The sequence below is a fragment of the Strix uralensis genome, chromosome 4 (assembly GCF_047716275.1).
Source record: "Strix uralensis isolate ZFMK-TIS-50842 chromosome 4, bStrUra1, whole genome shotgun sequence".
NCBI lineage: Eukaryota > Metazoa > Chordata > Aves > Strigiformes > Strigidae > Strix > Strix uralensis.
The window spans coordinates 14,323,135-14,336,165 of record NC_133975.1 but is presented as its reverse complement, the minus strand read 5'-3'; the positions used below and the strand labels follow the sequence as shown (position 1 = coordinate 14,336,165).

The 13,031-nt window shown below is 38.6% G+C and overlaps 1 protein-coding gene across 4 annotated transcripts in view; it reads right to left on the bottom strand.

Annotated features, from left to right (window-relative positions):
• Nucleotides 1–13,031, bottom strand: part of EVC2 (EvC ciliary complex subunit 2) — a 76,884-nt gene that overhangs the window by 59,704 nt on the left and 4,149 nt on the right. For all 4 annotated transcript variants that reach the window (XR_012628633.1, XM_074865750.1, XM_074865752.1 and 1 more), the window contains 3 exons: nt 7,138–7,298; nt 6,567–6,632; nt 1,745–1,931 (listed from right to left, as the gene is read on the bottom strand). Coding sequence is in view for 3 of the 4 variants with exons in the window: in XM_074865750.1 (XP_074721851.1) it covers nt 1,745–1,931; nt 6,567–6,632; nt 7,138–7,298 (414 nt within the window). In the remaining variant the exon portion in view is untranslated. The remainder of the gene's footprint in view (nt 1–1,744; nt 1,932–6,566; nt 6,633–7,137; nt 7,299–13,031) is intronic.

The following is a 13,031-nucleotide window of genomic DNA, read 5'->3' as shown; positions in this document are numbered from 1 at the left end:
GAAGGGCTAGTTAATTGTGTTAATAATAAATTTTTAATTTTTGGTGGTTGCTTGTTTATTTGAGAGCTTCCATAACAGGAACCAAGCTGCAATAAAACTCACAACACTGACTTCAAGGGAGTTCAGCAGAGGAAGCAGTCAGAGCCTACCAACATAGTCCAGAGAGGAGGGATATAGACAGATTTGCTCTGTCCCAGGAAAATTCCTCAAATTCCTGGGGAAGTCTTGGGACAGCACTGGAGCTTTTCCCTTCTGACACAGCAGATGCCCCACATCCAGAATAAACAGTTCCTGGCCACATGAGCCCAGCAACATCCTTTGTATCTGCTGCCCCTAAGAATTCAAGCAAATTTGGCTCAGGATCTGGAAACTGGACTAAATGATTCCTCAAGCTACTGAAAACCATCATGTTTTGAATGATACTAAAACTTGACATATTTAAAAATAATTTATTTTATAAAGTGGACAGCCTACATTATAACCAGTAACTGGTTGATTCTCTTCCTAATGAAACCAAAGACATATCTGACTGAGATTTCAGCTGAATTTTGATCCACAGTGCATTGGAGCACTGAAAAATTATTATGGCTAACATGCAGCTTGACAGTACATAGGTCTTTGTAGGCATAGTCTTTCTGCCCAGCCCTAGTGGCTCAGTCCAAGACTGACATAAAAATGACGAAACCTTAAACTATGCAGAAATCTGTTCTGCCAGATTTTCCTCCACTTCAGTATTCTTCATGCTGATTCATGCAACGTATATAGGCTGGAAAAGCTATCTTCAATTCCCGATTCAGTAATTACAAATAAATTAGATAACTGCTCCAAGTTGGTTTACTAGATCAGCTCTGCAAATCATTTTTCCATTTTTTCTCAGGGATCACTCTTTCTTAGGAACCTCTGTTGAGAGCCAGCAATTCCCTGACGCTTTCAAAAAAGAACAGCCCTGTAATCAGTACCACTACTTACACTGCTGTTATTAGAAATGGAGTCTGACTATCCATTTGCAATCAGACAGCAGCCCCAGGTCTACTCATTTCCCTTTCCTATTTGGATATCTCTCACTAATAAAACATTATCATAACCCTAGATATTTCAACCATAAACAGGTATCACTGAACACTTCTGAAGCTCCAACAGAAATATCATGACTCTCAAAAGCAAGCTGGTAATTTTCTATGTGCTTGGACTTAGGGAAAAGGAGATGAAGAAATCAAGAAAGGTTAAATTTTATGAATGTGCAATGATCCAACTGCTACCAAAGGAAAAGACTGACTCCAAGAGTGGATTACTTGCTTTGATTTTATAATTTGTTCAGTTTGGGGAGAACAGATACTGAGAAGAGCTGCCTTATTTCTGATGAATCATTATTGCCTGCTTGCACGGCCTTTTGCAATTCCAGTGCACCTCAATACCGCAGCAAGCCAATCTGCCACGCTTGGCTAAAGGAAGACTCGTCAGACACGATTAAAATGGCTTGTGCAGCAGCTTTTAAAAATATCCAAAATGAACTACAGGGGCTTACTTCCGTGCCTGGGAGATCAGAAACAGTTCGAAGGTGGGAGTCAAAATGGGAGTTAATAGAATTGTAAACTGCAGCACAAAACCTTTCCCACAGTTGTTCACCTGTATTAACTGATAATTGGAGAATTTACACCACAAAAATAAATAAATAAATATCATGATTTGAACTGATGCTCTTCCACAGGTGTAATCAGGGGTATTTCCCCACAGATTTTGTTACCTTGCAAGAATCTTTTCCTGTAAATCTGTATGCCATCAGTGGTCTTATTACCACTGTTTTTTTGAACATGTAGACCAGTGATATTGTCCAGGACCATAAGATCTGTAATGTTTGGTGAGAGCAGCATGTTGGTGTTATTAATCAGAAGTGTAATGTATGCAGTTTGAGGGTCATGTTCCACATCCACCTGAAAACAGAAATATTAGTATTAATGGTGCAAAATGGCTGTATGTGAATCTTAACAGCAAAATGCATAGTCTTGATTACCAATAAAAGTTTATTTTATGTGTAAATTTATTTTCTGAAGGCAGTGATGCATATTTGCATACCTGCAAATGGCGCCACACTCAGTCTGATCTCAAACTCCAAAGGAGATTTTAATCTTTGGTATGTCAAGCTGTTGCTTGGACACAAAGGGACAGAAAGCCGATGTAGGAAACCCAGCTCATGCAGAGCCAGAAGTGAAAACAAGAATCTGAATATCCCCTTGATACCTCATACAACGCAGAATTGGATCATAACTTTATAACCAAGGTCTGGAAAACTCTTTGAACTTCTGTACAACAAGGATGTTTCTTTTGCAAGCTGCCCTTGCTGCAAATTCATTCTCTCCATGCAGTTTTGGTCTCTATTTCCCTTTTTTCACAGCAACCATATTCTCCGAAGGGTGTCGGCTGCCTCAATTCACCCTTCCCATGGGAGGGCTGATGGAGCCACCAGTGGACTTGGAGTTCATGGCTCTGTTTCCAGTTAGTGGTGAAACACAAGCTAATCATCAATCTCTAGCAACACACACTCACGTGATTTTATTTACTTATTCCATTAGGCCATTAACTCTTATTAGGTAATTATACCCTCTAAATTAAATTACTTTGAGCACAGAGTTGCTTACTGACCTCTCACCTTCCAAATTGCCTTCCCCTATAACTCATATTAAACCAGAACTGTCTAAAACTTTATTGGATTTATGATATGCTGGCCATGATGGTGTATCAGGTTTCTAATAATGACACCAATTAACACTTATTTAACTGACTGTAGTATGATTCAGGATGAGCTTTTCTCTTTTTTCTTCCTCCTTTTTAGGAAATGTCTACTCTGTGTCTGGACACAGGCAAATATAAACAATAAAGCAGCCCCCACAGAAATGAGTTCTAAAAATATGAATTGTGGTAGACTTTAGAAATCACACCAGAGTTTATGGCAGCCACAAGATTTGACATATGTAGTTATGATTTCATTGTGCACCATTGACCTCTGCATTTCATACTAATTCAGTATAGATACAGATTACAGTTTTAGGATATCTTATGAATCAAGGAAATGAAAATGTTCATTGAAATTATTATTGCTTGGTTTGCATTTTTCTATTTAAGTGACAATAATTAAAGTACATTTGAATAAATCTGTTTATATAATTCTCCTTGGTATACTACACCAAATTTTCCAAACTCATTACAGCAAGTTCAACCTCAATTGTGTTAAACAAAGCTTGTGAAGGAAAAAAACCCAACTATTTATTGTACTAGATTCTGCAAATAATTGTCAGCATGTATAACAACAATCTTAATCATATTTGTGAGGAAAGCATTACCAATTTCATATGTTTGTATATCATGAATTATACCCCAACATTCATGAGACTTAAAATCACTAAGTATTAAAAATGTGATACATTTGGGGCAGAGTTTCTCTCTCCTCATTTCTGAACTGGCCTGACACAGTCAACATGGCTTTCAACCTTTCCTGTGGAGTCACAAAGGCTAGAAACTTTCTTTTAAAAGCACAAACAAAATGAAACAGGAAAAAAAGCCTCAAAGCCACATAAAGAAAATACAAAGCCACAGAGCAGAGACCCTGACACAATCACCAAAACAAGAAAACACACCTTGAAAGACGCAAGGTTCAAACTGCATGAGTTGTTAATACTGTATTATGCTCCACAGTAAGTGTGGATGGGCTTGTGCAGACAAGTGTATGCACCAGCAAAAGAGGGAGCTGGGGAAATGGGGAAATAGAAAACCTTTTTCCTTCGTTCATTTTCCCATACCTTTCCCTTGCTCCTCAAAGCAAAAAATGAGGATTTCAGGTCTCTTCCTGTGCTTCTAAGCAGGCACAAATATATTCATTTACATTTGGGGAGAGGGAATATACACAGTAATTTTGATAAATTCCTACAATAAAATAGGCAGAGAAAGTAGCATGTGCATATTCACAGGCAGGTGCAGAAATATGGCAACATTAGTCCTCTCCTTCCCCTAGGCAGGAGATTTAATGCACAGTCCCACACACTGTTCATTCTCTTTCTCAAACTAATTTTGCATTTTCTCTTAATTTTGTTTCATTTAATAAAATTTTTAATTAAGTGACTAAACAAAGCAACCCTTCAGAGGTATCCCAACCGTACTGCGAAAAGTACAGGTGGCCAAAAGGTCACATTTTTTGCATTTCTGATTAATATTAAATACATGGTTTGCATTTGTTCTTTTTGACTGGCAGTCAGTTTTAAGCTAAATTCAAAAGGATTTGAAAGAATTTGGATTCTTTTCCTGACAGCACTGGAGAAAGCAGCAGATGAGAATCAAGCAGTAGGGAAGCTCTTGGGTTTGACCTCTCATAGAAAGAACCTCCTCCATACACCACTGCCATTGGGATCAGTAGCCACTGGATATCTCCTCTAAGTTGCTCCTCTAATTTGCCTGAAGATGTTTCCTCTTGTTTTTGGAGGAGGCGATTATGCTGCCAACCATCTACAGGAACTGAACCCAATGGCAGCCACTGATGATGCATAAGTGCATACTCCATTTTTCCTCTGTTGCTGAAGCACACCATATGTGTCATTACCCCCTGCAAGTGATGTCACTTCAGGTACCTGGGAGAGTGGAGTGAAAAGAACCACAGCAAGAGCAAGGACATACTAGGAGAAAAGAGAGGAGGATGGAATTGCCATGGAAGTGAATGGAATGGAGGATCTTTGGGCATAAGAACAACTAGAAACAGTAAAGGAGGATCATAGAATCATAGATGATCTGCAATGCGAGAATGCTTAGGCAACTGAGAAACGAGACAGGTAAATGTGTTAAAAGCCAAACAGTCAAATTTAAAGATTTACTACAGCTCTGCTAAAGATTATTGTCATTACGAAGTACTATTACAGAAAAGTTCATGTCGTACTATGGAATGAAGGTCTTAAAGGAGCACATTTCTGGAAAGAAGGAAGGGCGTGGGTGCTGTAAGCACAGGTAAAATTTAAACATTAAACATTAAACATATTAAACATTTAAACATATTTCTGAGCTAAGGTATTGTAAAAATCCTGACTCAAAGTAGTAAACATATGTCATCTCCATGCTCTGAGGAGCCACTCATGGTAGGAGGAGGAAAATGTGCAAAATTCACTTGTTTTCCATTTAAAACAGCTAAAGACCACCATATGGCCAGTCTGTCTCTTAGCAGGAAAGCATCTGTTCAGACGAATTAGGATTGAAGTAGATGACAAGGTAAGCAAAGGAAAGTAAAATGAACTGCACTTGGAGGTGGAAGACAATCACATACAATTGCATAGTTTTTGGTAATTTACAATTAATAGCACTGCAAAATTATTTTCTGATAATCCTGGCACCTACAACTGATTAACTTTGACCTTGTACAGAAGGATTTCACAATTTTTAATGAGTCTATGTGAGGCTGTCCTATGAATAGCAGAAAAAAACCCATGTAACTGTCTTAAACTCTTGTTTCTGAGAGGCTCTGATATAAAAATTGGGAACCTACAGCCAGAAAAGCAGAAGGTTCTGTGATTCTGCTTCCTATGTCTGAAAAGCTCACTATTCAGCCTCATTAATCATGATATGCTCCCATTTCAATAACAACATTATAGGTAATTAGTGCCACGAGATATGATGCATATTCATTCTTCCCTATGCAAATTATCCAGTGCAAGTTATAATGTCACCTGCTCTGTACTAGTTACTGAACTCTTTACCCTCATGCAGCATTACAGTGGCTGGATTCAGATTTGTCTTACAGTTGGATGCACTTTCTCTCTCCAAGGGACAGGTAAGCTGAACTGCCTCCAATTATAAAAATTAAGTCTTGCTTCATCCAGTGTAAAAAAAAAAAAAAAAAAAAAAGGAAAGGAAAAATAACAGTCTAGGTAAATCTATCAACCTATGCCACATAAAGTAAAAATAAAATGGAAGGTTTAAAATTTCCTTAGAGTAGGGAGGGGTTTGCTCCTCAGAAGCATTTTGCATGAGTCAAATGAAACCTTTTTTTCATTAAATACTATGCTGTAGCTGAGTCCCACTGAATATGCAGACTATGACACACTGGCTCTTCTATGGCTGTGTGACAGAACGCCCACAGACACAACAGGCATCAGGAGGCTCAGTGCCCCATCCTTTGAAAGGAGTCCATACTTGACACAGTAGGGCACCCATGGTTTTGCCAGGAATGTAGCTCAGAAGGCTCATCTCATTCTCTAAAGAAGTTTGACTCTATCTCTGCCCAGGCTTGTGGCTGATTTCTAGAGTTCACTGGGCTTTGCCCATTTATAGTTCTACAAAATCACACCAAGGTATTTGTTTTGACCACAATCCAAAATCCCCTGAAGTTAGAGAAGATTCCACTGACTTCAGTTTTGAAACAACACTGCAAAACTATGCCTCTTACAGAGGGTGAGACCATCTTAACATCAAAATGGACATTCTCCCAAATACTCGGCACAGGCACAATTCTGCTCCCACTTTTTAAAGGACAAACTTCCTACTTGGGTACAAACTTCCTACCAAATTAACAAGACAAATGTAAGAAAACTTACCACACCACATTTCTGAAGGGTTATTCCAAATCCAGAAGACATTGACATATTGGACACATCTTCAGGCTGTGGAGACAAGGGAAAAGTCTACACAGTGTATGAAAATATAATTCACAAACTGCAGCACAAGTTAAATTATGTAAATAATGAAATGAGAAAAAAAATTTAGAGGTATTCATCACCTTCAAATCTAAAAGCTTTGTTATCCCAACAGTTAATCTTTTTTTCTAGTCCAAATTTGTATGAACTACTTATTCCCACAAGTAATTACTAGTATCTTAATTGATACATTCATCTTTTGGTTATCAGAATTCCCTAACAAAACTATGCACAAAGTTCATCAGACTATGCAGATCCAGAATCAGCAATCACATAGCTGTATCTGTCACAATAACTCTTTGGAAGTCTCACAACTAGTTGGTGTTGCTGAAGCCATCTCAAGTGAACGTAATTACCTGAGACAGAATTAGAAATATACTAATTGGATAGTAAATTCCCTGCAACGTTCACTTTTGATATAATTGGTACAATCCTTACAAATATTAAAAGTGGAAAACCATCTTTTACTGACCAGCTGGTGGTTAACAGAAGACTCTCGTTTGAACAAAATCTTCTTTGTCCATGAGGGTATCAAAGCAAACAGTGAGTGGCTCCACTGATCATCCGAGGCTGCAGAAGTCAAGAGCTGGTGAGGGGCTTCACTTGCTTGAATGACCAGAGGTAGGGGCATTGCTGAAAACCAAGGCAACACTCTTCATTAGAGCTAAAGCTGGCTCCTGTGCTGCAGCCACTTGCCGCAGATTCCAGCCAAGGATGGGGCTCGTGGTACCTGGTGCTCTGTGTGCATGCAGCGACCAGCACGCTCTCCCTCAAAGCACTTAAAATCAATACAGGTAACAGAGACATGAGGCCAGACAGGAAACAGAGATGGGATCTGCCCCACAAAACCTAGCAGGAGTTAGAACAAAACTGTTTCCTACCTAGGGAACTCACATATGCCCCACAGAAAACTTTTTGCCACCTAAATGTAAAGTGTCTAATGCATGAATTAAAAGGTTTCAGCCTTAAATCAACTGTTAATATTTTCGGTGCAAAGAAATTTTCAGCAAAGCATAAATAATTGAAGCACTCTACAACATGAGTGGCCTCATCACTAAGGGTGTTCTGCTTCAAAGATACAGTTTGCCAACTAACCATTAACCATGTCAATACATATTCAGAACAAAAATACTTGCCAGTTGAGTAAGGGTCTCGGTTACATTTCAGCTGGAGTGCCATCAAATCAAACGCTCCTCAATTTAGTGATTAGCAATAGAAATGCTATCTTATACTCTTATATTTTTATGAAAGGTTAGTCCATGATATCAAACAAAATTATAAGAACAGTTTTGAAATCATATCACTTATCTACTAAAGTAAAAGCACCTATGACATTAAAAAAGGGAGCTTATACTAAAAATCAATAATTTAATATACTAAATTGCCAAAATCTAAAGCTGCTGAGTGAAGAGAAAAAGTCATGAAAATTTCAAAATGATAGTTGGCTACGTTAAAGAAGATACTCTTTTTCATTCTTTGCATAATAGTTCTCATTTATTACTTATTTTTAAATCCCATATTTTAATCATTAGCAATATATATTCATATGAACAAAAACTCATTGAAAAGCAAAGATTTTGGGCAAATGACATTTTTCTATAGTTTTCATTTAAAAAAAACCTCTTATATGTTAATATGAAAAGCTGAAGATACTAAAATCTCATTAATACGAGAGGAGCATTTTTTTGAAAAGACACTGCTTTGTTGGAAGAATATAGAGAAATACTGTTAGCTGTAAATAAAAAAGACACGCACAGAGCATTCAGAATTGGGCCTGTAAAAGAAAGGCCTATAAAGGGCCTTGAAGCATTGATGCACAGGAATCACTGAAAAGATTTCTGTTAACAATGAGTGGGATGCAGTCCTGTTGCTTACAGAACCCAGACAGGCAAGTGCACCTTGGGGAGCTTCACTGTCTTCCCAAGCCAGAATAGCATGCTTTTTTTATACTGGTTTATATTGGACAAAACTGTGGATATATGGGCCAGGAAAAGCTAGTTGTTTATATTTTACAATCAGTTTTAATTCACTTCTCTTAAGTTTTACTTAAATACTTAAACCACTGTTAAACAATGCAACAGACTTAGACTAATTTAGGGACTGTAAAAATAACAAGGTAAACTTGGTGAGAACAGTAATATGTATAATTACAATACCAAATGTCCGCTTATCTCTGGTGTTGGAATTTTTTCAGTGCAGTCATGCATGGCATACTTCTGTTTCAAGACTAAGCAACAGCCCAAATCACTCAGGATGACACCGGTGCTGAATTGTAAGTTGCAGTACAGACCTACTAGTTACCACTCTGAGCCCACCTGGCCATTGCACTCCCCAGCAGATCCAAGTATCATACTATATCCCACCTCCAATGGCTCTAAACCTATGTTCTGACAACTGAATCAAGCCTCTTTGCAGTCTGGTATAGATATATCCAAACACTGAAAAAGATTCATTTTATATTTGTTATGTTTCTCACATATTAATGCAATTGCCATCCCACTCCTATGGAGGTAGAGCACCAATTCTCCTTTTTCTTTTCTTGCTAGACTGCAGGAGGTGCACTTTCCTTTACAGTAAACAGAAACACTGATTGAAGACATGGAGCTTCTTTGTAGGGCTTCGTAAGAGTCAGAAGTCAAAACGGCAAAATGTGTGGGCTGAGTTGAACAACTACTGCCTTGAAAGTGCTTCTTATTTAGCAGATCATTTCCTTCTGAATTTTGGATGAGGGAGGTCAGTCAACAAGAAGGGGGTAATTGCTTCATAAAACATCTTTTGTTCTTGTGCCCTATGCAGCATGACATCTCCATCAGCACATCCAACTGCACTTTTCATGTGACAGCAAATCCTGATACTCCCCTCTGGAGAGTATCAAGTTCACAGTAACCAATTTAATTAACTGATCATGTTCTTTGACTCTGAATAAAACTCCGGATTACTAATTACACAGATGAGTCTATTTTCAAGTTGTGCTTTGTTATCACTTACAATCCTGAAGATAATGTGCCCAGTTCCCAGCAGCAGTCTCCAAGCATGTTATTTGGCTGCTCCATCACCAGTAATTGGAGGTTGGGGATTTTGCAGGTTCTTGACATTATGTTAAGCAGCCTCAACACTGATGATGATTACAAGTATATTTCTGCAAATTCACTTGTATCTTCCCAGCACTCAGTGGAAAGTTTTGCTCTAAATAGATTCAATCAGTGTGATACATGTCCATACACCAACACATGTCACTGCCTTCCTCCATATTTTTTCTCATCCTTCCCATTAATTTTTAACAATATAGGCTGTTTTATAATACCCTGGTTTCCCTTGCCAGTAAAGCAGCACTTTTCTATCCCATTATTTTTTGTAGTATTGACTGTCAGTCAAATAACTTTTTCCTGATGCACATATATTTGTCACTAGAACATTATACAGCTCAATGCAGTTGACCTGCAAGAACACAACTCTTTGCCACATAACTTGCTGCATAATCTTAACATCAAGACAACATAATTGTATTTATCAATTCTCCTGCTGTCTCTTTCCAGAGAAGGTCCTAGCTGGATTGTAGATGGCTAATGACTGCTTGAAAAGCTGGACACTGACTATCTGAGAAAGGATGGTACGGGCACAACACATTCTGTGGTTTTCACGTCTATTCTAGATTCTGTTCTGAAATTGTTTTAACAGATTCATCTGCGGTTGGAAAATACTAATACTTGACTTCTGAGGCCTTTCACTAACAAGCATTGAGCTTTCTTTTGGATTTCCTTCTGTTGCTCAGAAGTGCGAGTGCACCGTTATCAGTGCCCCTTCAGAGGTCCATCCCAATTCTGACAGTAACACTCCGGTCTCTGCGTTCCTTCCACTCTATTTTCTTCTTACAGCTTCAATCTCTGCCATTTTTCTGGCTGTTTTCAGAAGAGCCATTATAAGAGCTGCAGAGTCTCCACTTCCACTAGTTTCTAAATGGAAACTATTCCCACTCCTTTTTGAAAGGGAAACTTTGCAAAGCAGGGGAACATTTTCAGGTTTACACACAGCCCAAACAATCCCCTCTCTGCTGGGCTTGCCAGGCTGCCACCAGGCACCCCCAGAGTACAGCCCCTCAGGCCAAAACATTTCCCAGCGAGCAAACCAGTAGAGCTTGAGGCTTAATCTGGGGCTTTCCTGCAAACATCTCCAAAAATGCCAAGTGAAACAGTTCATCAAAGAAAGGCAGTAATTTCACTTTGAGATGTGAGACAAGATCACCATCTTTAAGATGAAATTTTGTTTAGTTTTCCTTAATTAAATATTCCACATTTTTACAATTTATTATCAAAGTGTTAAATATTTTATCTCATTTTTAATTAGAACATTACTAAAATGTTTTCCTGTGATTTAATCCTCCATAAACCTAATATAAACAGATATGCCAGAACCCTATCTTAAACTGCATATTCCTAGCTAATTACCAGTGTTGCTAGGTCTACTTTGTATGAATTACAAAACAAAAATGTGAAAATAAATATCAATATAGCTGAAACAGCTGGAAGACTGGTGTAACATTTTACCATTCATGTTACTATAGCATTCACTCAGTCCCACACATGTGCAGTGCCACAACAAGATGAAATGACAAATGCACAGTTGATCAGAACAGTCTCTGCTATTTAATGCTGTTTAATTTTCTTTGCTGTTCTCCCCAGGCAGTCATTTGCCACTCCTCAGCTTTGTGCACTACTGCTTGGGTGGTGATCTTTTGCTCTTTTGGACCTCCAGCAGCCACACTCAAGACACACGCAATACACTTAAGAAGGAGAGCTCCCCACTCCCAGCTCTCTCTCCATTCGCTTGCTGCTCAGGGTGTGCAAATGGAGAGAGGATCCAACCTGGCACAAAATGCACCTACCATGTCGAGACTGTGGCAACAGTGGGTCTGTGCTCATACCGGTGGGGGGTGGAAGGATGGGTATCTAAGAAAAGAAACTGTCCTATCTTTGAGGTCAGCATACTGTCCTTTGCTAAGAAACTAGTTTTGTGTAACAACAGGGTCCTCCAGTGCTAAAGCATGAGCCTTTACCACTGGACTAAATGGACTGAGTCCTGAACATGGTAGTGGCACAGATGGACCACCATTAGAAGGGTAGGTGTAACACTATAGTGCCTTGTTCTTGATAGAAGTTAAGGTGAAGGTTATTCTTGCCCAGGGCAATTAAATAGGATGATACAAAATTAAAATAGTCTTACAATAGGTTTGCAGCAAAGACTCCACTATGTCCTTAAGGCGCCTGTACCTTTACAACACAGCCTAACCTGCCAAATTATAGTAGGGAAGTGAAGATTCTGACAAGTTTGTGAAATGTCAAGTTCAGAATTTAAAATTACCTGACACTGAGAGGAAAAAAAGCAATTCAACTAAGACAGTCATTCTGATTTTTAGCTCTCAAGGGCTGCATATTTCAAGTCTCATATCTGCAGTCTGATTTGCTTTACCCCAGAATTTATCAGAAAACCTCTGAATAATCGTGCTTTATTTCAGTGGGGAAGAAAAGAGTTAAATATAGTTGCTTACTATATTTTTTTTGCTGTTGTTCTGAATTATTCCCTGTCCTGAAAACCAGCCAGGATACAAGATCCAATTTGAAGTCCTTTCAATTACACACAACAATGAACAGCAAAGGTAGTAATTTACTGTATTTCAGTTTTGAATGTTGCCATTAGCTTTTCTTGTTACAAAGTCAAAGAAACTATGGGCATCAACAAGACAAAATGAATCTACTTTCCTGGCCTGTTTTGAGTAAGTCAGAGCAGACTTGAACATAACTCTCAAAAATCCATTGTGTTTCCCAATCACAAGGCTATTCTGGGATTGTTTTTTCTCATCTTATCCAGAAACAACTCGAAAAAGCTTACAACAGAAGCCCTGAGATCAGTGTGCTGCCACAAACCGTTTTACTTCAGCACGCTGCCATTTTCAATGACAAAGGTTTTATGCAGAAGTTCTGATCTCGCTGCTTTCCTTGAGAACTTCCTTCAGTAAGAAATAAGAGTCTAGTACCCTGATTAAGCAAACCACTAAAAACTTAGCTTCAAATATGTTAAAAATTCATGCTTATTAGAACGGAACAATTCTTAGTTATAAAATCAAGCATACAATTCAGTGCTTGCAGCAGCCCCTCATTTAACACACGTATTTACCTACTAACAAAACAGCAGTTACATAGAATCATCTAGGTGGGAAAAGACCCTTAAGATCAAGTCCAACCATAAACCTAACACTTCCAAGTCCACTAAACCACGTCCCTAAGTGCCGCATCTATACGTCTTTTAAGTACCTCCAGGGATGGTGATTCAACCACTTCCCTGGGCAGCCTGTTCCAGTGCTTGATAACC